Source organism: Loxodonta africana, chromosome 2 (genome assembly GCF_030014295.1).
Source record: "Loxodonta africana isolate mLoxAfr1 chromosome 2, mLoxAfr1.hap2, whole genome shotgun sequence".
In the NCBI taxonomy this organism is placed as follows: domain Eukaryota; kingdom Metazoa; phylum Chordata; class Mammalia; order Proboscidea; family Elephantidae; genus Loxodonta; species Loxodonta africana.
The window spans coordinates 79,018,349-79,044,659 of record NC_087343.1 but is presented as its reverse complement, the minus strand read 5'-3'; the positions used below and the strand labels follow the sequence as shown (position 1 = coordinate 79,044,659).

General features: G+C 39.1%; 1 protein-coding gene across 7 annotated transcripts in view; it reads left to right on the top strand.

The window, feature by feature from the left end:
* GFM2 (GTP dependent ribosome recycling factor mitochondrial 2) overlaps positions 1-26,311 on the top strand; it is a 52,172-nt gene that overhangs the window by 24,104 nt on the left and 1,757 nt on the right. For 6 of the 7 annotated variants that reach the window (XM_023545545.2, XM_064273096.1, XM_003407956.4 and 3 more), the window contains 6 exons: positions 6,014-6,203; positions 10,345-10,421; positions 11,645-11,783; positions 14,584-14,763; positions 21,452-21,567; positions 25,688-25,870. In XM_023545545.2, coding sequence (XP_023401313.2) covers positions 6,014-6,203; positions 10,345-10,421; positions 11,645-11,783; positions 14,584-14,763; positions 21,452-21,567; positions 25,688-25,870 — 885 coding nt within the window. Of the gene's footprint in view, positions 1-6,013; positions 6,204-10,344; positions 10,422-11,644; positions 11,784-14,583; positions 14,764-21,451; positions 21,568-25,687; positions 25,871-26,311 lie in introns of those variants that run through there. The other variant, XM_064273120.1, reaches the window with a different exon arrangement.

The following is a 26,311-nucleotide window of genomic DNA, read 5'->3' as shown; positions in this document are numbered from 1 at the left end:
TACGAGAACCACTATTACAAAAACTCAAGGAAAGGTTTATATACAGAAAAAAACCACCTTTGATGGTCACGGGGTACAGGGGGATCACTAACTAGATAATAGACAAGTGTTAATTTTGGTGAAGGGGAAGACAACACACCATACAGGAAATATCAGCACATCTTGACCAAGGCAGAGTCGTAGAAGTTTCCTAGACATATCCAAACACCTTGAGGGACCGAGTTACTGGGGCTGAGGGCTGGAGACCATGATCTCTGGAGTCACTTAGGTCAGTTGGCATGACATAGTTGATAAAGAAAATGTTCAACAGCCTACTTTGGTGAGCAACCTCTGGGGTTTTCAAAGCTTCCGAGTAGCCACCTAAAATAAATCTGTTGGTTGCATCCCGTCTGGAGCAGAGGAGAATGAAGAAAACCAAAGACAAGGAAGATACTAGTCCAAAGGACTAATGGACAACAGGAACCACAGCCTCCACTGGCCTGAGCCCAGAATAACTAGATGGTGCCTGGCTACCAACACCGACTGCTATGGCAGGGATTACAATAGAGGGCCCCAGACAGAGCTGGAGCAAAATGTAGAATAAAATTAAAATTCACACACACACACAAAATAGACCAGGCTTACTGGTCTGACAGACTGGAGAAACCCCCAAAACTATGGCCCCCAGACACTCTGCTAACACAGAACTGAAGCCACTTCTTAAGTCCACCATTCAACCAAAGATTAGACACCTTTTAAAACAACACACTTGAGGAAGGTGTCTCTTAGTTCATATGAGCCCAAATGGGCAGCACCTGCCCAAAAGCAAAGATGAGAACAGGAAGGGACAGGAAAACTGGATGAATGGATGTGGGGGAACTGGGGTGCAAAGGGGGAGAGTGCTGACACATTGCGGGGAGTGCAACCAATGTCACAAAGCAATTTGTGTATAAATTTTTGAATGAGAAGCAATTTCATCTGCAGCACAGTAAGATTTGGAAAAAAAAAAAAGATAATTTGCCAATGAAGGCTTCGTGAGGGAGAATTTTTGTCTGTTTTGATCATTACTCTATCTTCAGTCCCTAGATCAGTGCATTTTACATAGTCGATACTCATAGATATTTGTAGAATGAATGGATAGAAATATTTGATGCTTTATGTGCTTTTAATGGGTTAAATCTAATTATATCTCACTTGTAAATGGATTAATTCAAATACAGTTTTCTCATTAAATGTTGGTATATGTGGCATTTAGGCTAAACATTGTTACTTTTTAACATTTTTAACTCTTCATGACTAATTGCAAGTTTCAACATCCTTTAGTACAAAATTCCAACAGCCAAGATATTGGGCTTCTGGCATTGATGTGTTCCCTTTGTCCTCCCAAAGGCTGGCGTCCTTATATGCATTTGAAGGTGCTACACAGGTGTGTTCAGACTATTGCTTCTCTGGGACTCTCTTTACAGAGAAGGAAATGGGCACAGAAGCTTGTGATAGAAAAGTTTAAAAGTGAAATTCTAGTTTTAAAAAGTAACTTATGTCTAGAAACAAGCTCGTAGACACCAGGTATTGTAAAATGAGGCATCAGGATTGGAGGAAGACTCATTTACAACCTGCAATATGCAGATAACACAACCTTGCTTGCAGAAAGTGAAGACGATTTGAAGTCCTTACTGATGAAGATCAAAGTGTGGATTAGATCTCAACATAAAGAAAACAAAAATCCTCACAACTGGACCTATAAGCAACATCCTGATAAATGAAGATTGAAGTTGTTGAGGATTTCATTTTACTTGGATCTACAATGAATGCCCCCCACATGTCTGTCAGTTTATCGTGCTGTGGGGGCTTGTGTGTTGCTGTGATGGTGGAAGCTATGCTGCTGGTATTCAGATACCAGTAGGGTCACCCATAGAGGACAGGTTTCAGCTGAGCTTCCAGACTAAGACAGACTAGGAAGAAGGAACCGGCAATCTACTTCTGAATAGTGTTAGCCGGTGAAAACCTTATGAATAGCAGTGGAATATTGTCTGATATAGTTCTGGAAGATGAGCCCCCCAGGTTGGAAGGTACTCAAAAGACCACTGGGGAAGAGCTGCCTCCTCAGTATAGAGTCGACCATCAAGGACATGCATGGGATAAAGCTTTCGAGACCTTCATTTGCTGCTGTGGCATGACTCAAAATGAGAAGAAACAGCTGCAAACATCCATTAATAATCAGAACCTAGAGTGTACGAAGTATGAATCTAGAAAAATCGGAACTTGTCAAAAATGAAATGGAACATATAAACATCAATGTCCTAGGCGTTAGTGAGCTGGAATGAACTGGTATTGGCCATTTTGAATTGGACAGTCATATAGTCTACTATGCTAGGAATGACAACTTGAAGAGGAATGGTGTTGCATTCACCGTCAAAAAGAACATTTCAGGATCTATCCTGAAGTACAACACTGTCAGGGATAGGATAATATCCATATGCCTACCAGGAATACCAGTTAATATGATTATTATTCAAATTTATGCACCAACCACTAAGGCCAAAGATGAAGAAATCGAAGATTTTTATCAGCTGCTGCAGTCTGGAATTGATCGAACATGCAATCAGGATGCATCAATAATTACTGGTGATTGGAATGCAAAAGTTGGAAACAAGAAGAATTGGTAGTTGGAAAATATGGCCTTGGTGATAGAAAGAATGCTGGAGATCAAATGATAGAATTTTGCAAGACAAATGACTTCTTCATTGCAAATACCTTCTTTCAAACAACGTAAACCGGCGACTATACACATGGACCTCACCAGATGGAGCACACAGGGATCAAATCAACTATATCTGTGGAGATTATGGAAAAGCTCAATATCATCCGTCAGAACAAGGCCAGGGGCCAACTGAGGAACAGAACATCAATTCCTCATATGCAAGTTCAAGCTGAAACTGAAGAAAATCAGAACAAATCCACGAGAGCCAAAATATGACTGAGTATATCCCACTTGAATTTAGAGACCATATGAATAAGAGATTTGACGTATTGAACACTAGTGACCGAAGACCAGACGTGTTGTAGAATGACTTCAAGGACATCATACATGAAGAAAGCGAGAGATCATTGAAAAGACAGGAAAGAAAGAAAAGACCAAGATGGATGTCAGAAGAGACTCTGAAACTTGCTCCTGACCCTCAAGCAGCTAAAGGAAAAGGAAGAAATGATGAAGTAAAAGAGATGAACAGAAGATTTCAACGGGAGGCTTGAGAAGACAAAGTAAAGTAGTATGATGACATGTGCAAAGAGCTGGAGATAGAAAAGCAAAAGGGAAGAACACACTCAACGGTTTTCAAGATGAAAGACCGAGGAAAAATTTCAAGCCTCGAGTTGCAATAGTGAAGGATTCCATGGGGAACATATTAAATGGCGCAGGAAGCATCAAAAGAAGATGGAAGGAATATACAGAGTCATTATACCAAAAAGAATTAGTCGACGTTGAACCATTTCAAGAGGTAGCATATGATCAGGAACTGATGGTACTAAAGGAAGAAGTCCAAGCTGCTCTGAAGGCATTGGCGAAAGACAAGGCTCCAGGAATTGATGGACTATCAATTGAGATGTTTCAACAAACAGATGCAGCGCTGGAGGTGCTCACCTATCTACGCCAAGAAATATGGATGACAGCTTTCTGGCCAGCTGGCTGGAAGAGATCCATATTTATGCCTATTCCCAAGAAAGGTGATCCAACCAAACGCAGAAATTATAGAACAATATCATTATATATCACACGCAAGCAAAATTTTCCTGAAGATCATTCAAAAATGGCTGTAGCAGTATATCAACAGGCAACTGCCAGAAATTCAGGCTGGTTTCAGAAGAGGACGTGGAACCAGGGATATCATTGCTGATGTCAGATGGATCCTGGCTGAAAGTAGAGAATGCCAGAAGAATGTTCACCTGTGTTTTATTGACTCTGCAAAGGTATTCGACTGTGTGGATAATAACAAGTTATGGATAACATTGTGAAGAATCGGAATTGCAGAACACTTAATTGTGCTCATGAGGAACCTTTACATAGATCAAGAGGCAGTTGTTCGGACAGAACAAGGGGATACTGATTGGTTTAAAGTCAGGAAAGGTGTGCATCAGGGTTGTATCCTTTCACCATACCTATTCAATCTGTATGCTGAGCAAATAATCCTGAAACGGAACATCAGGATTGGAGGAAGACTCATTAACAGCCTGCGTTGTGCACGTGACACAACCTTGCTTGCTGAAAGTGAAGAGGATGTGAAGCACTTACTAATGAAGGTCAGAGACCACAGCCTTCAGTATGGATTGCACCTCAACATAAAGAAAACAGAAATCCTCACAACTGGACCAATGAGCAACATCATGATAAACGGAGAAAAGATTGAAGTTTTCAAGGATTTCATTTTGCTTGGATCCACAGTCAACACCCATGGAAGCAGCAGTCAAGAAATCAAACAATGCATTGCATTGGGTAAATCTGTTGCAAGGGGCCTCTTTAAAGTGTTGAAAAGCAAAGATGTCACCTTGAAGACTGAGGTGCGCCTGACCCAAGCCACCGTGGTATTTTCAATCATATCATATGCATGTGAAAGCTGAACAGTGAATAAGGAAGAACAAACAAGAATTGATGCTTTTGAATTGTGCTGTTGGCCAAGAATATTGAATATACCATGAACTGCCAAAGGAACGAACAATTCTTTCTTGGGAAGAAGTGCAACCAGAATGATCCTTAGAAGCAAGAATGGTAAGACTGTGTCTTACATACTTTGGACATGTTGTCAGGAGGGATCAGTCCCTGGAGAAGGACATCATGCTTGGCAAAGTGCAGGATCAGCAGAAAAGAGGAAGACCCTCAACAAGGTGGATTGACACAGTGGCTGCAGCAGTGAGCTCAAGCATAATAAGGATTGTGAGGATGGCACAGGACCAGGCAGTGTTTCCCTCTGTTGTGCATAGGGTCGCTATGAGTTGGAACTGACTTGACGGAACCTAACAACAACAACACAATCAACACCCACGGAAGCAGCAGTCAAGAAACCAAATGATGCATTGCATCGGGCAGATATGCTGCAGAAGACCTCTTTAAAGTGTTAAGAAGCAACGATGTCACCTTGAGGACTAAGGTGCATCTGATCCAAGCCATGGTATTTTCAGTCACCTCATATTCATGTGAACTGGACAGTAAATAAGGAAGACTGAAGAAAAATCGATGCATTTGAATTGTGGCATTGGTGAAGAATATTGAATATACCATGAACAGAAGACTGAAGAAATCTGTCTTAAAAGCAGTATAGCCAGAATGCTCCTTAGAATCGAGAATGGCAAGATTTTGTCTCAAGTACTTTGGACATGTTATCATGAGGAACCAGTCCCTGGAAAAGGACAGCATGCTTTGTAGAGTGTCAGTGAAAAAGATTCTCAATGAGATAGATTGACACAGTGGCTGCAACAGTGGGCTCAAACAGCAATGATTATGAAGATGGTGCAGGACTGGACAGTGTTTCATTTTGTTGTACATGGGGTTGCTGTCAGTCTGAACCAGCTCTACACCACCTGACAACAACAACAATACAAGCAAGCTACCAATTTTGCATAGTCAATTTAGTTAATTGCATATTTTAGTTAATAGAGGATTTTCTGTAAAATAGTAGCAAAAAAAATTCTTTCTGGCAGAAAAATGTAATAGATTTCTAGCTAACCTGTCTTTACTTGATTGAAAGTTTAGGAAGGAATATTTGCTTTACTAAATAAATTTTGGATGTCGTGGGTGTGTGTGTGTGTGTATTATGGTTTGTTCTTCAGAGTTTATCACAGCATTATTTTGGATACCATTCATACTTTAGGAGTTACATTAACTTTACCTAAGAAAAGCCATAATGAACTTTGTGGATTTGTCTTGTATGTTCTGATGAAAGGATAGTGCCACATTAAAACTTCTCTTATTTCGTGATTCTTGATGGCAGCTGAATACTTACCAACAACCTGTTTTGTTCCAAACCATCTTGTTTGCTTTCAGACTGCCACTGGGGACACCATTGTGTCATCCAAGTCCTCCGCATTAGCTGCAGCTCGTCGAGCCGAAAGGGAAGGAGAAAAGAAGCACAGAAAAAATAATGAAGCAGAGAGACTTCTGTTGGCTGGGGTAGAGGTTCCAGAGCCTGTTTTCTTCTGTACCATAGAACCCCCTTCAGTGGCTAAGCAGCCAGGTATAAATAGTATTGGCCTATCAGTTAATTAGTGCCCTGATAATTTATTTAACATAGTTACAGTATTCCTGCAAAAGGTTTCCAATGTAATTGGGTTAAATTTTATCCGACTTTATTGGTAAGCATGTCTTGTGGTTGGTCTAGCTTTTTAATTTTTTTTTAATATATTTTGATTTTTATAAACACGTTTCATTTATTTCTTTTATTATATCCTATTATTCTTACATAATCTCCCTCCTTACTCTTGTGATTCTATCTGTGGGGATCTAAGTAATTGGTCCCAGGACTACCCTTCCATTATAGTAACTGATTCATAACCATTGCAGTCCTTCACCATAATTTATAAAAATACAACTTCTCCTTTTTTTTTTTTTTTTTTTTAAGATCGACTTCTAGAACTCAGTGAAGATATTTGTATACTATGGCTACTGACATTTGACTTTTGAGTATTACATACTTCATTCTTTAGCATATAAGCTCACAATTCTTCAGTGGGTTCTCATTACTAATAGGGCAAAAATAAACTCCGTGGTATGGCTCATAAAGCACTTGATTCCAGCCCTATCATTTACAATTAGTGTATTTCTCATGTTAAAGAAGTCTTGAGTTGGTAACCCAGGGGCTAGTAGGTAGCTCAGCAGTGTCTTCAGGCACCCAGGCTCCTTTCTGTCCTACAGAACGTCTATCCTCAGTCTTCCTGTGATGGCTACTAGAGCCTTGGGCATCACATTGGAATTCCTGAGAGCAGAAAGGAGTAAGGGGGTAGGGGGTAGGGAAGGAGATGCGCCCCTTCCATTTTAAGAATATTTCTTGTGAGTCCCACGTCATAATTTTGCTTACATGTCATTGATCAGGACTTAGACATAAGGCTACCCAATTACAAGGGAGTCTGGTAAATGCAGCCTTTTAGCTAGACTGTGGCAGAAGAGAATGATAGGCTGCTAACAGCCTCTGCCGTACCAGCCTTCTTGCCTGGCTGCATCTCTTGAAACTTTCCTCCTTCCTTCTGAACCCTCCTCTTTCACCCAAACAAAAACACCTGGCATTCCCATGATAAAGTAGTTCTGATTGCCTGAACTTGTCTGCCTGGAAAATGGTTACTCTTCCTTTAGGTTTCAGCTCAAGCATCCCCTCATATAATCTCCCTCCTTACTCTTCACTGAATTTCTGTATTAGACTGTTTAAGGACAAACCTTCTAGTTCTAGCAGTGGGGTTAGGAACCATTTTTTCCCCCTTGAAAACAAGTGGGACTCAGTATGGATAAAAACACAAGCAATCTTTATTGTCTCCCATGTCTTCCTGAAGACCCAGTGGGAAAGAAAAATATCCCTAGCCAAGTAGGGGTTCCAGTTCCTCACCAATGCAGGTGGGGTTTGCTGAATGCTAACATAAAAGAAAATCTGAGTACAGATATAAGGCAGCCCCCAAGTACTGAAAGAAATTGGGTCTTGTCCAGTTGGCGAAGGAACAGTGTTGAAGTTAAGATGAGTGTTGCGGCAGTTTTCCTGTTGCCTTAAAATGCCCTGAGGCTAGCTAGGTAGGGTCCTGACTCTGATAGAGAAGGATCAGGTGACATGACTCTGGCTGCCTAATCTACATCAAAGTTGATCAAAGTAGCAAAACATAATCAGGTCATGTTACTGTCCTGCTTAAAATCTGCCAGAGGCTTGCCAGTGTAAATCAAGAGTAGCCAGGCACTTAAGGACAGGGACTGCCCAAACAAAGCTACCTGTGAGTTCTTTTAAATATATTTGAAAGTCATTTTACATTTCAAGCATAGCGTGGGTACCTAAATTCAAATTGTGATATTGCAATTATGTTGCATCATCCATTTTGGATCCGAGGCCTCAAGCCTTTACTTTAGAGGAAATAAGCGTTTCCAAGGAATGGCTGGTAGATTTGAACTGCCAGTCTTTTGGTTAGCAGCCAAACACTTAACCACTACACCACCAGGGCTCCAAGAAAGTCTCATTAATGGGAATTAAGCATGGTGAGCCTATACATCAGAGAAGAGAGGACTTCCCAGGGATCCTGTACTTACAGTCTTCAAGCTGATCTACATGTTCCTTTTTCAGTGCTTCTGTTGTACTTGCCCTGTGCTTCTGTTATAGTGCTTGACACCATGTGTTATAATGCTGTAAATGTTTTCACTTCAGCAAACGCCCTGCAGAGCCCCTGGCTGGTGTAAACGGTTAACTCACTCAGCTGCTAACCAAAAGGCTGGAGGTTTGTGTCTACCCAGAGGTACCTCGGAAGAGAGGCCTGGCAGTCTACTTTCAAAAAAATCAGCCGTTGAAAACCCTGTGGAGCACAGTTCTACTCTGACACATGGGTCACCATGAGTTGGAGTTGACTTGATGGCAACTGATAAACTCCCTATAGGCTAGATTCTTTGTAAATATTTTTTAATGAATTGTTTATTTTACAATAAAATTTAGTACTCTCTTTATTCAAAAAGCCATATAGTGTTATAACTATTGTTACTCTTTTTAAATATCTGTACATGCTTAAAAATAATGTATCATCTAAAACAGTGCCTAACGTTTAATATGCATATACATCTAGGTGTTTTCTTAAAATGTAAATTCTGATTCAGTACATCTGGAAGCTAAGATTTTGTATTTCTGACGCCAAAGCTGCTAGGTTTTAAACCAGACTTCTACATATCAAAGCCAGGTTTTGAATAACACTATCCAGTAGAAATATAATGTGATTCACATTTGTAAGTTTAAATTTTCTTATAGCCACATTAAAAAAAAGTTAAAATCAACAGGTGAAATTAATTTTAATGATATATTTTATTTAGCCTAACATGACAAAAACAGCATTTCAATGTGTGTTGTTGTTTGTTAGTTGCTGTTGAGTCAGTTCTGACTTAGGGTGCACAGTAGAACTGTTCCAGAGAGTTTTCAAGGCTGTAACCTTTTGGAAGCAGATCACTAGCCTTGTCTTCAGAGACACCTCTGAGTGGGTTTGAACCCCTAACCTTTTGGCTAGTAGTCAAGCGCTTATCATTTGTGCCACCCAGGAACTCCTTTCAACATGTAATCAATATAAAAAGTTATTAAGGAGATATTTTATGGTCATTTCTTCTTAAGTCTTTGGAACATGCTGTATATTTTAAACTTACAATACATCTCTATTCAAACTTGTAATAACTAGATTACTAGTTATTAGGCTAGTGGCTGTCATATTGGAGAGCACAGGTCTAGGAGGCCTGGTTTATGTACCTAAGAACGCTTAGAATGTGTTACTGATAAGGTTAGCTCATTACTTCTTTGCTTACCTCCTTTCTGGAGCTCTGCTTTGTGTCTGTGGAACTTCTAACATCTTGCTTTTGTAACGAGGGGAGGAGTATACTTGTTAGTTAATTGATTATATTAAAGTTATCGCTTTACTTTAGATGACATATGTAATGCAAATAATGTATTCTTATTTTCTCTGTGGCTGTGATTTTAGCCTTCTTTTGCCAGTTTCTCATTATTGCCTGTGTTTCTGAAGGCGTTTTTCTATTGAGTTAACTCCTAGAGTGATCTGTGCAAAACATCATCAGACCATGTGGCTGTCCTCCTAAACCCTTCCAATGGCTTTCCAGTATGACTTGTGGCTCCTCACCCTGGCCTACAAGTGCTTACAGGATATGATGCCTGCCACATGTCTGCTTCCTCATCCCGTGCTAATCTTCCCCATGCCTGCCAGCCTGCAGCCACATTAGCCTTCTTGCTGTTTTTCTAATAGCAAGCTGTTCCTTGCATAGCCGTTTCCTGTGCCTAGAGTGCTGTTTCTTCAGGATTTTGTTTATAGGTTCCTTCTTAATTGTCTGTGTCTTTATCTAAATCATTCTGGAGAGGCCTCCCCAGGTCACCCAATCTCAAGTAGCCACTTGTCACTATCATGTCACCTTGCTTTATTCTCTACAAAGCATTTATAGCTGTTTGAAATTTTCTTTTTCGAAATGTGGTTGTTTTTGCCACTAGAACATAAGCTCGTGATAACAGTGAGTTTGTCTTTGTCACTGTATCCCCAGCACTTAGAAAGGACATGGAATATAATAGCCACTCAGACTTGTTGAATGAGCGAATGATTTAATAAGTTACCTAAAAAAATTAAACGTAAAGATAATAATTGTTTATCCCATAGACTTGGATCACGCATTGAAGTGCCTTCAACGTGAAGATCCCAGCTTGAAAGTGAAGCTAGATCCTGACTCTGGACAAGTAGGCTTATTATCCCTTAATCTCAGAAGCCTTTCAGTAAAGCATTTGTGTGGTGTTGCATATGTCTAAAACACTGATTGAACTATTCTACTGAAAGGAAAAGCTTTCTTTTTTGGTTCTCTCATAATACACACTTCTGATTATTTATGTTGACTGTCAAGTTAAATAAACAAATTCTCCTTAATTCCTTAATATAATTGTCCCTCATTTATATAAACTACTCCCCGGATTGTCAATCTTCCAGAAGACAGCCTTTAATAAAATTTTGAAATAAGGTTCAGCCCAAAGACAAAGCCTTAAGCCCTTCATGCAGAGACATATAGAAGCAGCGTAGTAGAAGGAGGAAGGGAGGGAACCTTAGTGGCAGATGCACATAAAACGAGTGAGAAGCAATAGGTTACAACCTGACAGTGTGGCGGGAGATAGAGATCTAAAGTAGGTGCATAGCACAGGAGGAGGATGAATGTTCTTGGTTATCAATAAAAGATCAAACTATGTTCCATACTGTCTTTTTACGAAGACAGGATAAAGTTTCTATAACATTTTAAGAAGAGTTTCTGTAAAAAATTACAATTTTGTCTTTAAAAGCAATAAGCTAGTTTAGCTAATCTGGAAAGTGTGTAATACTTTATTTTCCTAAAATGCCAGTCAAGTGAGGTAGTAATTTAGTTGAATTGATCCTAAAGGCTACAGCAACAAGTAATTACAAGAAGCTTTTTACTTTAAAAAACTTACTTAAAAAATGGCAACGTGTTTTTTTAAAAAATATAATCAACACACAAGTGTATAAAGAATTAAAGTCCTCCTGTCTGCTCATTCATCCCATTCTGTGCAGATAAACACTGTAAAAACTTGGTGAATTGCCTTCCAGACTTTTTTTTTTTTAATATATATGTATGGATATATATTAATAAGTCATTCTATTTGTATTATTCTGTAATTTATTTCTCACCCAAATAATTTGCGTTTTAAGCTTTTCATTCAAGTATAGCAGTCCTATACCAGGTGATTCACTTTTAATTAATATATTCTAATCAGAAAAGTAGAAAAACAGTATTTAGATATAAAAGAAAAAAAATTACAGGAGACTCAGTTTGTAATTAATGAAAAAATATGTATTAACATCATACTTTTATAGAATTTTTTATTTTTTTTATATAGTATTTCATAATAAATGTAATTTTTCTTTGATTTTTGTTTTATTTTCTTCCACTTTTAACCAGACTGTCCTATGTGGTATGGGGGAGTTACACATTGAGATTATTCATGATCGAATCAAGAGGGAATATGGACTTGAGACCTATCTAGGGCCTCTCCAAGTGGCATACCGAGAGACCATTCTAAATGCAGTTCGTGCCACAGGTAAAAAAAAAAAAAAAAGTTTAGGACTTGAACATGCTCTCTTAATCACAGGCTCTCTCTCATATGTTTTCTGGATCTGTTTAGTTGCTTAATGCAGGGTTCACAGTCACTAGTGTCTTCCATCAGAGTAGACAGTATTTTTATTTTTTTGCTTTTTAGGGTTTTTGGTTTTAAACACAGAGAGCCCTATGACATTACCACCATAATATCTACTGGATGGGCTATTTATCCCACAAATGAGCTTTTCAGTGGTCATGGGATAGAGTCACTGAAGTAGATGGCTCATTCAAACCTCACTACCAGAATGAGCAGAGAAATTTGAAGTTGATGTGTTATTTTTACTCTACAGTAAGTGGAAAACTGGTTCCACTGTTTAATAAATATGGTAATTCTACGTTAATGGTATTTTTGAGAACGTGCAGTTTTTATATTTCTGTTCCAAAATTTAAGCATTCATGATTTTTCTATGTATGATAGTTTCAATTTGGTTCCCTTAAGTAAAAGAATATGACAATTATTGCTACTCACCCTCAAGGAGAAAAAATGGACAGGTTTGTGGAATTATATAGAGGAAAGATATTTAGGATTACCAGGTACTTTTATGCATCTAAATAATTTGTGAAAAGGCCAGGTGGTTATGTTTCACTGAAACTTGAAAAATTAAACAAGAAAAATATAGGAGCAAACGACACAAGAGCTTCTGTTTCTGGACTGCATAGCTGGAAAAACTAAAAAATTAATGTCTGGGCTGGCTAGAACATAATGGAAATTCCCAGAGGTTAAAAAGGAAGAGGGAACAGGAATCCAGGAAGAGGAGTCAGCGCTGAATCCAGTAGCTGTACTGTAGGATTCTGCCAGTCATATCTGACCTAGCACTTGAGGGTCACATCCTCACGGACAGAGTTAACTAGGAAAAGGCTTCTCCGTAAAAGGAGAGAGCAAGGGAACTTATCTGTCTGACTGTGGTCCTGAGGACAAAATTTCGTTTATGAGAATTTGTAACTATAATCATCTGATGTGAGTATTTAGCTTAAATTCATACAAGCAGTATGACCTGAAAAATTCCAAGTGTAAAGTGTTCAGGGATTGGTAGTATCCCAAGGAACCTGGAAAAAACAAACACAGGGACTCTCTAAGAGACATATGTCTTCAACCCAGGCCTCAAAGAAATTGCCACAGATAAAGGAATATGAAGTCACAGTAAAAAAATAAAAATTATGTGTACGTGTGTGTGTATAGCTATAGATATGAAACCATGAGTAAAAAGCACAATGAGCAAAAGTCAGTAGAAACAACAAACATCAGACTCAGACCAGCAAAGGCTTCAGATAATTCAGATTATCAGATATAGAATATAAAATAGGTATGCTTACTATTTTTGCAGAAATAAAAGAGGGGATAGAGAGTATTAGCAAGGAACAAGAGACCGTCAAAAATAACCAAGGAACGATTGCTGTGTGAGAAAGAAAGAAGTGCTCAAAAAAATGATGGGAAGCATATCATAAGGACAGAAGAGCCAGCTTGAAGCGACTCTATTGGTCAAATCTAGAGCAATTTGAACAGGAAAATAATGAACTATAGACTATTAAGAAAAGAAGAATTTATGAGTTCATACGATAATACATAGATAAACAACAAGAAAAGGGAAGGTTCTTCCTTATAGTGCAACACCAAGTTTTAACTGTTACACGTGGGGCAGGGGACTGCAGTTGGGAAATAATCATTTTGCACCCATTATGGATGCTAAATATAGGGTAAATTGTTGAGCAGGATTTTTGCATGGTCTTAAAGTGTCTCCCCACAGATAGCTTATTAGTTGCAAGGGGGAATAAAAAGTAACTAGATGCTGTAGAAATCAGACCACATCTTGACTGGATGATCAGAATCACAGTCACCAGTGAGGGGCAGGCACATATCATGTGCAGGCAGATGTGGTACTCTGAGAACCACCACAACATCACTTAAGTGGTATTCCAGCTGGGAATATATAACCTGAGTCTAATCATGAAGCATCAAACAAACCAAATTGAGGAGGATTTGGTTAAAAGGGAGGAGGGTGGTAAGGTGGCTTTGTCTTTCAAACATTGATGTCATAAAATACAGAGTGGCTCTGGAAATGTTCCAGGTTAAAGGAATCTAAAGAGATGTGACAGCTAAATGCAATGTCTGATCCTAGACAGGATCTTGCACTAGAGGCAGGAGGGGGGACAGAGGGAGGAGTGCTATGAAGAGATTATTGGAATGATTGATAGAATTGGGATGCAAATAATAGATTATGTACTAGTGTTAAATTTTCAGAATGTGATAACTTTGTTGTGGTTTTGAAAGAGAATATCCTTATGAACGTGTACTGTAAGATTTCATTTATGTGAAGTTCTAGACTGGCAAGACTATGGTGAAAGAAATCAGAACTTTCTGGTGTGGTGGAAATAAAACATTTTTACAAAAAATATAAAATTTGTTATTAAAAGGATTTCAGTTATATAAGAAATATTTCAAAAGTTTAAAAGTATAATCTGCATATCAGAAAACTTGTGTGATCATCTGCCTAAACTTAGCACTACAGCAATATTAACAGGTGATTTTTAACACTGATGAACACAGAAGTAGATGCTATCTTGGTAGAACTTCCTTTCACTCTTATTTTTTATACTGTTTCTAGTCCCATTGTTCATATTTTCTCCCGCTGTATCTTCTGTGAAACCTCGAGCTTACTGATGGTAATTTTGCCAATTGTAATACCTTGACACCTTTCCAGAACAAATCTCTGAGGTACTGTATTCAATTTGCTTGATTACAGATACCTTAGATAGAACTTTAGGAGACAGACGGCATCTTGTGACTATAGAATTAGAAGCAAGACCAACTGAAACATCATCTGTTATGCCAGTTATTGAATATACTGAAGATGTTAGTGAAGATCTTTTGAAGACCTCCCAAGAAGCTATTGAAAACGGAATTCACAGTGCATGCCTCCAAGGTAAGGTACTCTAATAAGATTACTAAGCATTAGTGTCACACGTGACCATTTTACTCATTCCTTATGTTATGGATTATTTCAACCTACACCTACTCCTCACATAATCTCGTTATCTAACGTCACATTTATGACGATAGTGTGAAAAATATACTATCCAGCTGTTTTGCTCATTGACAATGTATGTCTGACAGTAATGAACACCAAGGTGGGAGGCAAGAGTAGCGCTGGCTGTGATGGTTAAAGTTATGTTTCAACTTGGCTGGGCCATGATTCTCAGTGGATTGGCAGTTATGTAATGATGTAATCTGGCAGTTGTGTAATGAGGTAGTCATCTTCCCTTTTGGATCTGATGTAGTCATCCTCCATTTTTCTTGCAAAACGGTGGGATTATAATTCCTTTTTTATTGTACTTTAGATGATGGTTTATGGAGCAAATTAGTTTCTAATTAAACAATACACATATTGTTTTGTGGCATTAGTTGCCATCTCCACGACATGTCAACACTCTCCCTTCTCGACCTTGGGTTTCCTGTTACCAGCTTTCCTGTACCCTTCTGCCTTCTTTTCCCTCCCCCTGAGCTGGTGTGCCCTTTTAGTCTCATTTTGTTTTATGGGTCTGTCTAATCTTTGGCTGAAGGGTGAACCTCAGGAATGACTTCAGTACTGAGTTGAAACGGTGTCCAGGGGCCATACTCTTGGGATTTTTCCAGTCTCTGTCAGACCAGTAAGTCTGGTCTTTTTTGGTGAGTTAAAATTTTGTTCTACATTTTGCTGCAGCTCTGTACAGGACCCTCTATTGTGATCCCTGTCAGAGCAGTTGGTGGTGGTAGCTGGGCACCATCTAGTTGCTCTGGACTCAGTCCAGTGGAGGCAGTGGTAGTTGTGGTTCATTAGTCCCTTTGACTAATCTTTGTCTTGTGTCTTTGGTTTTCTTCATTCTCCCTTGCTGCAGAAGGAGTGGGACCAGTGAAATATCTTAGATGGCTGCTCACAAGCTTTTAAGACCCCAGATGCTACTCACCAAAGTAGGATGTGGAACATTTTCTTTATAAACTATGTTATACCAATTGAGCTAGATGTCCCCCGGGACCATAGTCCCCAGCCCCCAGCCCAGTAATTCAGTTCCTCAGGGGGTTTGGATGTGAAGCTGCTGTGACCTTGCTTTGGTCAAGTTGTGCTGACTTCCCCAGAATTGTGTACTATCTTACTCTTCACCAGAGTTAAACCACTTATCTATTGTCTGGTTAGTGTTTTTCCCTTCCCATTTCTCCCCTCCCTAGTAACCATCAAAGATTGCTTTTTTCTATGTGTAAACCTTTTCATGAGTCATTATATAATAGTGATCTCATATGGTATTTTTCCTTTTATGATTGACTTATTACACTCAGCATAATGCCCTGCAGATTCATCCATGTTTTGGGATGTTTCTCAGATTCATCATTGTTCTGCATCATTGGCTGGTATTCCATTGTGTATATGTACCATAGTTTATCCATTCATCTGTTGATAGGCACTTAGGTTGTTTCCATCTTTTTGTTATTGTGAATAATGCTGCAATGAACATGGGTGTACATATGTCTATTTATGTGATGGTTCTTATTTCTCTAGGCTATATTCCTAGGAGTGGGATTGCTGGATTGTATGCTAATTTCTATTTCTAGCTTTTTAAGGAAGCACCATATTGTTTTCCAAAATGGTTGTACCATTTTACATGCCTACCAGCAGTGTGTAAGTGTTCCAAGCTCCCTGCAGCGTCTCCAACATTTGTTATTTTTTGTATTTTTGATTCATACTACTAATGTTGGGATGAGATGGTATCTCATTGTAGTTTTGGTTTACATTTTTCTGATGCTAGTGATCTTGAGCATTTCCACATGTCTGTTAGCTGCCTGAATGTCTTCTTTGGTGAAGTGTCTGTTCATATCCTTTGCCCATTTTTTTAATTGGATTATTTGTCTTTTTATTGTATGGGTATTGGACTTTCCTGTAGATTTTAGAGATTAGACCTTTGTTGGATTTGTCATAGTCAAAATTTTTTTCCTGGTATGTAGATTCTCTTTTTATTTCTTTTGGTGATGTCTTTTGATGAGCATAGGTGTTTAATTTCTGGAAGATTCCAGTTATCTAGCTTGTCTTCTGGTGTTTGTGTATTATTAGTTATGGTTTATATGCTATTTTTATGCCATGTATTAGGGCCTGTAGTGTTGACCTTATTTTTTCTTCTAATGATTTTTATAGTTTTTAGTTTTAGATTTAGGTCTTTGATCCATTTTGAATTCATTTTTGTGTATGGTGTGAGGTATGGGTCCTGTTTCCTTTTTTTACAGGTGGACATCCAGTTTTGCCAGCACCATTTGTTGAAAAGAGTGTCTTTTCCCCATTTAATGGACTCTGGTCCTTTGTCGAAGATCACGTGACCATAGGTAGATGGATTTACATCTGGGTTCTCAATTCAGTGTGTCTGTTATCGTACCAGTACCAGGCTGTTTTGACTACTGTAACTAAAATAGGTTCTGATGTCAGGTAATGCGAAGCCTCTTACTTTATTTTCCTTCTTCAGTAGGTGCTTTACTTATCTGGGGTCTCATTCTTTTCCATAAAAAGTTAATGATTAGTTTTTCCATCTCGTTAAAGAATGCCGTTGGTATTTGAATAGCAATTGCGTTGTACTTGTAGATTGCTTTGGGTAGAACTGACATTTTTATGATGTTGAGTCCACCTATCCATGAGCATAGTATGTTTTTCCATTTATGTAGGTCTTGTTTGGTTACTTAGAATGGTATTTTGTAGTTTTCTTTGTGTAGGTCTTTTACGTCCCAGGTTAGATTTATTCCTAAATATTTTATTTTTTTAGGGGCTGTTGTAAATGGTGTTACTTTCCTGATTTCCTCTTTGTAGTTCTCTTCCCCCACGTGTCTGTCAGTTTGTCGTACCGTGCAGGCTTGTGTGTTGCTGTGATGCTGGAAGCTGTGCCACTGGTATTCAGATACCAGCAGGGTCACCTATGGAGGACAGGTTTCAGCTGAGCTTCCAGACTAAGACAGACTAGGAAGAAGGACCCGGCAGTCTACTTCTGAAAAGCATTAGCCAGTGAAAACCTTATGAATAGCAGTGGAACATTGTCTGATACAGTGCTGGAAGATGAGCCCCCCAGGTTGGAAGGCACTCAAAAGATGACCGGGGAAGACCTGCCTCCTCACAGTAGAGTTGATCTTAATGACGTGGATGGAGTAAAGCTTCCGAGACCTTCATTTGCTGATGCAGCATGACTCAAAATGAGAAGAAACAGCTGCAAACATCCATTAATAATCGGAACCTGGAATGTAAGAAGTATGAATCTAGGAAAATTGGAAATCGTCAAAAATGAAATGGAATGTTTAAACATCGATATCCTAGGCATTAGTGAGCTGGAATGAACTCGTATTGGCCGTTTTGAATCGGACAATCATATAGTCTAGTGTGCTGGGAATGACAACTTGAAGAGGAATGGTGTTGCATTCATCGTCAAAAAGAACGTTACAAAATCTATCCTGAAGTACAACGCTGTCAGTGATAGGATAATATCCATACGCCTAAAATGAAGACCGGTTAATACGACTGTTATTCAAATTTACACACCAGCCACTAGGGCCAAAGATGAAGAAATAGAAGATTTTTATCAGCTGCTACAGTCTGAAATTGATCGAACATGCAATCAAGATGCATTGATAATTACTGGCAATTGGAATGCAAAAGTTGGAAACAAAGAAGGATCAGTAGTTGGAAAATATGGCCTTGGTGGTAGAAACAATGCTGGAGATCGAATTACAGAATTTTGCAAGACCAGTGACTTCCTTATTGCAAATATACTTCTTTCACCAACATAAATGGCGGCTATACACATGGACCTCGCCAGATGGAACACACAGAAATCAAATTGACCGCATCTGTGGAAAGAGATGATGGAAAAGGTCAATATCATCAGTCAGAACAAGGCCAGGGGCCGACCGTGGAACAGACCATCAATTCCTCATATGCAAGTTCAAGCTGAAACTGAATAAAATCAGAGCAAGTCCACGAGAGCCAAAATATGACCTTAAGTGTATCCCACCTGAATTTAGAGACCATCTCAAGAATAGATTTGACGCATTGAATGCTAGTGACCAAAGACCAGACAAGTTGTGGAATGACATCAAGGACATCATCCATGAAGAAAGCAAGAGGTCACTGAAAAGACAGGAAAGAAAGAAAAGACCAAGATGGATGTCAGAGGAGACTCTGAAACTTGCTCTTGAGCGTCGAGCAGCTAAAGCAAAAGGAAGAATTGACGAAGTAAAAGAACTGAACAGAAGATTTCAAAGGGCCCCTCGAGAAGACAAAGTAAAGTATTATAATGACATATGCAAAGAGCTGGAGGTGGAAAACCAAAAGGGAAGAACACGCTCGGTCTTTCTCAAGCTGAAAGAACTGAAGAAAAAATTCAAGCCTCAAGTTGCAATAGTGAAGGATTCCATGGGGAAAATATTAAATTGACTCAGGAAGCATCAAAAGAAGATGGAAGGAATACACAGAGTCATTATACCAAAAAGAATTAGTCGATGTTCAACCATTTCAAGAGGTGGCATGTGATCAGGAACCAATGGTACTGAAGGAAGAAGTCCAAGCTGCTCTGAAGACATTGGCGAAAAACAAGGCTCCAGGAATTGATGGAATATCAATTGAGATGTTTCAACAAACAGATGCAGTGCTGGAGGTACTCACTGGCCTATGCCAAGAAATATGGAAGACAGCTTCCTGGCCAACTGACTGGAAGAGATCCGTATTTATGCCTATTCCCAAGAAAGGTGGTCCAACTGAATGTGGAAATTATAGAACAATATCGTTAATATCACATGCAAGCAAAATTTTGTTGAAGATCATTCAAAAACGACTACAGCAGTATATCGATAGGGAACTGCCAGAAATTCAGGCTGGTTTCAGAAGAGGACGTGGAACCAGGGATATCATTGCTGATGTCAGATGGATCCTGGCTGAAAGCAGAGAATACCAGAAGGATGTTTACCTGTGTTTTATTGACAATGCAAAGGCATTCGACTGTGTGGATCATAACAAACTATGGATAACACTGCAAAGAATGAGAATTGCAGAACACTTAATTTTGCCCATGAGGAACCTTTACATGGATCAAGAGCTAGTTGTTCGGACAGAACAAGGGGATACTGATTGGTTTAAAGTCAGGAAAGGTGTGTGTCAGGGTTGTATTCTTTCACCATATCTATTTAATCTGTATGCTGAACAAATAATATGAGAAGCTGGACTATATGAAGAAGAACGGGGCATCAGGATTGGAGGAAGACTCATTAACAACCTATGTTATGCAGATGACACAACCTTGCTTGCTGAAAGTGAAGACGACTTGAACCACTTACTAATGAAGATCAAAGACCACAGCCTTCAGTATGGATTACACCTCAACATAAAGAAAACAAAAATCCTCACAACTGGACAAATGAGCAACATCATGATAAACAAAGAAAAGATTGAAGTTGTCAAGGATTTCATTTGACTTGGATCCACAATCAACACCCATGGAAGTAGCAGTCAAGAAATCAAAAGACGCATTGCATTGGGCAAATCTGCTGGAAAGGACCTCTTCAAAGTGTTGAAGAGCAAAGATGTCACCATGAAGACTAAGGTGTGCCTGACCCAAGCCATGGTATTTTCAATTGCGTCATATGCATGTGAAAGCTGGACAGCGAATAAGGAAGACTGAAGAAGAGTTGATGCCTTTGAATTGTGGTGTTGGTGAAGAATATTGAATATACCATGGACTGCCAAAAGAACGAACAAATCTGTTTTGGAAGAAGCGTGGCTAGAATGCTCCTTAGAGGCAAGGATGGCGAGACTGCGTCTTACATACTTTGGACATGTTGTCAGGAGGGATGAGTCCCTGGAGAAGGATGTCCTGCTTGGCAGAGTACAGGGTCAGTGGAAAAGAGGAAGACCCTCAACAAGGTGGATTGACACAGTGGCTGCAACAATGAGCTCAAGGATAACAATGATTTTAAGGATAGTGCAGGACCAGGCAGTGTTTCATTCTGTTGTGCGTGGGGCTGCTATGAGTCGGAACTGACTCGACGGTACCTAACAACAAGGACAAGTTCTCTTTATTGGTGTATAGGAATCCAGCTGATTTTTGTTTATCTTGTATTCGGTTCCTCTGCTGAATCTATTAGTTCCAGTAGTTTTCTTGTGGAGTTCTTTAGGTTCTCTGCATATAGTATCATATCATCTGCACATAGGGATAGTTTTACTTCTTCCTTACCAATGTGAATGATCTTCATCCCTTTTTCTTGCCTTATTGCTTTAGCTCGGACTTCCAGCACAATGTAAATAGGAGTGGTGGTAAAGGACATCGTTGTCTTGTTCCTGTTCTCAGGGGGAATGTGTTCAGCCTCTCTGTTAAGAATGATGTTGGCTGTTGGTTTTGTATAGATGCCCTTTATTAGGTTGAGGAATCATCCTCCAGTTTTGCATCATGCTGATTTTTGCATAACAACCTGGTCTTTGGAACCTAACCATGTCAGTAAGTGAGGAGCGGGTGTATTTTCTAATAGTGCTTTCTCCCTACCTCTTTACTGCCACTTCTCAGTTACTCCTCACTACACACTGAAATCCTAATACAATACCATTTTTCTCCCTTACCTAGGACCATTGCTTGGATCTCCAGTTCAAGATATAGCAATTACTTTACATTCACTGGTAGTTCATCCTGGTACCTCCACAACTATGATTTCTGCCTGTGTCTCAAGATGCGTACAGAAGGTATAGAACTATCCTAACTCTTTTGACTCTACCGACTCTATACGACCACTGATTTCATAGACATCTTTACGGATAGGGCCTGACCTTATGTCTTGGCCTCCTGAGCCTTATGGTTAATAAGAGCTCTTACCTTGGAGAATCTTTGGCTTCTTAATCATCAGCATCTTAGAGGATCTTAGAAATTACTTAAGAATCTTAAAAATTACTGTGTAACACAGGTTGCTGTTGAAATAGTCTCTGCTTTTGGGAAAAGGACAGTGGCATCTCTGTTTTCTCCATGCCCAGACACACAGCCATTAAAGGCAAACTTGATAGGCTAGAAAAGAGGACACATTTGGGGCTAGCTGGTCCATGGTGAACTATAATCAAAAGGGCTTTAAGGAGGTAATATTAGTACCATTTTTGCAGTTGATGTTTATTCAAATAAGATTAAGAACCATTGATAAGTTGTACCAAATAAGACTCAATGTAAACAACTTCCCTTCTGAAAGTATCAGGCAATCTGGTCTTGGTGTCATTACCTAGGGGGATGTCCCTGGGTGTCATGTACCCTCTGCTTCCTCCCCCAGTAATCAATCGGAGCTGGATTAACCCCCAGGAGCATGGCACGCTCAGTGTTGATTCCGTGCATTCTCAGTGCTGGACTACCCTAGTTTCTAGGTGATTGATTTTGCATTAAAAATGCTTTTATAACCGTTTTTTAATATTTTGGATTGTGTTAAAGATCTGATCTTCTGTGGTCTTATTTGAATCCTTAATTATAAAGTTAACTTAAATACCCCAAGCCACTGACTTAAGAAAGCTGAACTTAATGTCTCTTATATATGAATTCAGATTCATACTTCTTAAAAAGTGTTATTTTAAATCTAAAAACTAAGCTTTTATTTTAAAAAATTGTTTAAATATTATTTGTCTAAGAGTATAGTTAGAAATAGTACCTATAAAGTAGTTATGATTAAATTGTTGAAGTTGAGAATATTCACCTTCCAGTAATTTTTAAAATTTCTCCTACAATTGATTTGGTATTGAAATAATGGTAATCTGAAAGATGATTTAATATGGTTTCTAAATTAACCTCAAGCCCCAGTACATTGGCCAGTCCTTCAAAATATAGTATGCCCTCTAAAAATAAAATCCGTAAGTATTTCTGGTTTGGTTACCATTTTTATTGAGGCCATATTACACAGAGTAAGAATTAACTTGATGAGAAGGGTAATTTAGCCTTTAGTTTTCATTTATTAATTTAAATAAAATACTCCTAATGGAAGTTCTCCTGTTCTTGTTAAGCTTTGTCTAGTGGTGAACCTTCTCCTCTGTATTTGTGAAAAGTTAGTAATACTTCACATATTTATTGAGCTATCCATTTGGACACTGTGAAGGACACAAATATGCATACATTTTTCTTGACCTAATGGAGCTGCTTGTTGTCAGGTGCTGTCCAGCTGGTTCTGACTCATAGCGACCCTACGTACAACAGAACGAAGCACTGCCCACTCCTTCTCCATTCTCACAATCGTTGTTATGCTTGAGCCCATTGTTGCAGGCACTGAATCAATTCATCTTGTTGAGGGTCTTCCTCTTTTTTGTTGACCCTCCACTCTAAAACTTGCTTCTACTAAATCGTAAGCTTCTAAAGGAGCTTACGATTTAGTAAAGGAATTAAATATAGCCAAATATTAGTTAAAATGGGCTGAGTACTGTAAAAGCTGGGAAGCAGGGAATCGGGAAAAAATTTAATATTTGAGCTGTGATGGTTTGGATGATTTGGGCACAGGGGTACATCCCAGATGGGAAAGACTGAAGAGTTTTTCAACTATAGCAGCAGATGAAGACAGAGGTGTAGTGAAAAAGAGTGTTGGGAAAGTAGAATGGGGTCAGATTGTAGAGAAACCTTTAAAAGCAACATGAAGAAGTTTGAACTTTGATCTGAGAACGGTGGTGAGTAAAGTTTTTGAAAAAGAAAGTACAATCATTAGTGCGGAGGTTTGGAGTAGGGAAGAGATAATCTAGGGCGGGAAATGAACTAGGTCTGAACTAGGATACCAGCAATAGGAATGGAAACCTTAGAGCTTACCTGGGGAAAAGGAGTAGTCAGAGATGCATGTCCAGATGAACTGAAGACTAGTGGTGCCATCAGTAGAAAAAGGAAGAGCAGAGCAGAGTGTTTGGAAAAGAAAATGATGAGCTCAGCTTGGGACATATTGAGAAATAGCTTTAGGATATTCAGAAACTGTCCCAAAGCAGGCCAGTGAAGTTCAGGACTGGAGCACAGAGACTGCTCTGCAAGACAGGGTTTAAAGTTTTTGAGGAATCCACTTAGGTGTTTTTGAAGCTCTGCACCTAGATAATATTGCCAAGGGCAAGACTGGGAAGAGGAAAAGAAAGAGAAGTAAGGACAGATCCATGAGCACAGGATGTCCTGTTTAGTTACACAGGATTCAGTTCTTTGCTTAGTTGTAGCATTTTCCCACTCTCAATTTTACATTTTCCCACTCCATTATTCTAAAAGACATTAGGAGAACTGGCACAAAGCTCTTGGTAAGGATTACAAAAATACAGAGGATAAGAAAGTTGCTTGCTATTGACATTATTTTTGAGTAATTCAGTATTGTCATCCAAAAAGGGTTATTAGATAAATTTTCTATGCTGGGCAGGTAATTTATAGTTGAGTCATTTCAGATGAGTTGATAATGATTTTAAAGGTTTAATCAGCCTCAAGTAACTGAGTGGTTATGTTTTATTTGTACTTTTTTTTGTTTTTTAATATCTGTGATAAAATACACTCTTCATTTTACTGATTTGGCCATTTTTCATGATTGTGAAGGTGGGGGCGGGGAGAAGAGGAAGTGAGGTATCAGGGACAGAACCATTGCTTGGCTTAATACAGGAGATTATAATGCCTTAGTGGAGTCCTTGGGAAGGGCAGTTAATTAATGGAGGATCTAATGGACAACCTTGCTACTAATGAGGTCAAGTCCACCAAGAGGCACCTTGGAAGAAAGTCCTGGCAGCCTCCTTCAGAAAAATCAGCCATCGAAAATCCTGTGGAGCATAGTTCTGTTCTGACACACGTGGGGGCAGCCATGAGTTGGAATCTTCTCAACAGCAACTGATCTGGTTTGATGTAAGGCGTTGGAAATGAGAAGGGGCACGGGAAGGAAGATAGCAGCTAAATCCGGGTGAGGGTGAGGGCACATCCCAGAGCCTTCCTCTCTAACTTTTCTGGTTCTCACTGCTAAACCTTAACTCACTACTACAGTTCACCTGAGTGACTACCAAAAAGTGGCTTTGAATTTATAAGAAAGTATTTTACTACTTTTAAAGTCTAGCAGGCTAGTGAAGTGGAATAGCTTTTTATTATCAAACCTCCCAGTATTAATGGTACTTCCAAACTCCATCCAAAACCCTGTTACCAATTTATCTGATGGAATGATACTATTAAAGAAAGGTGTCTGATTGAGACCTTCAGTAAAAATAGTCTTTATGTTGCTGCTGCTTCTCAAATTTTATTCCACTTCCTACTTGCCTTGCATGATTTTCGCTCTTTTCTTCAGTTTCCATATTCTTTTCTTTATGTGCATGTACTTCTTTGCATTTGAAGGGTAAAATCTAAACAGATGTTAGGCCAGACAGTGTTTATTTTAAACAGAAAATGTATTTCTACTGCCTTAATTGTGTTAAATTTCTCTCTTTTTTTAAATCTCTCCCCTTTATTTCCCCCCTTGATTGCCCTCTCTGACATGTAGCGTGGACTATAACTCAGGAAGAGAAACATGAGGTTTAAACATGAAGAAACAAATCTTTGATTTAAGGGGGAAAACTTTTTTCTCTATCTCTGGCCACATGTTCACAGAAGGGCTCAATGTAATCGTTTTACCCCTTGCCACGTACCATACGTGAGGTCTTAGACATGCTGTATTACACATGTACAAATACTAAAGTTTGTACTATTTGTTATTATTTGTACTGATAGTTATCTTTATAAAGAAGACTAAATCAAGCTTCTGTCTTTTGCTGGAGCCTAGGCAGTTATTTGAAAGTTTGTATGAATTCCCCCCCCACCCACCCCATTTTATTTCCAGTTTGAGCAAGTGAGGTTAACATTCTTTAATTTCTTTAGGCTCTGAAGAAAGCAGATAAGCAAGTTTTAGAGCCACTGATGAATCTGGAGGTTACAGTGACTAGAGATTACCTCAGCCCTGTCCTGGCAGATCTGGCACAAAGAAGAGGGAACATTCAGGAAATTCAGACTCGCCAGGACAACAAAGTTGTTGTTGGATTTATTCCCTTAGCAGAAATTATGGTAGGTACTTTCTGACTGAGAAATGCAGATTCTTTTTTAATAAAAGGGAGATATACATGCTAAGCAAAAAAAAGTCGATCGGTAAGACCTGGAGAGAGCATCAGGGCTCTGATTTAGAGAATGCATGTTAAGTTTCAACCATCAGGAATTGTTAATGACTTCGGATTTCAGTTGTTGGGGAAGTTGAGGGGCTAGAGCCCCTCAGGGGGTTATTTCCAGTCCTGGGACCATCAAGGTTGAAATACGTTGTACCAAAGCATGGCATCAGCCTAAATGACCATCTTCCCCTCCTAAGCATTTATTCTACTTCTACTGCTGTCGGTTTTAAGGATAGTGTCATCCTTCTCCCTCAGCCTCTCCTGCTCCAGGACAGGCACCTGAGTACCCAGCAAAAGGGTAGTAGGAAAGGCAGAGTCATCTTACCAAATGCCAGGACTAGAG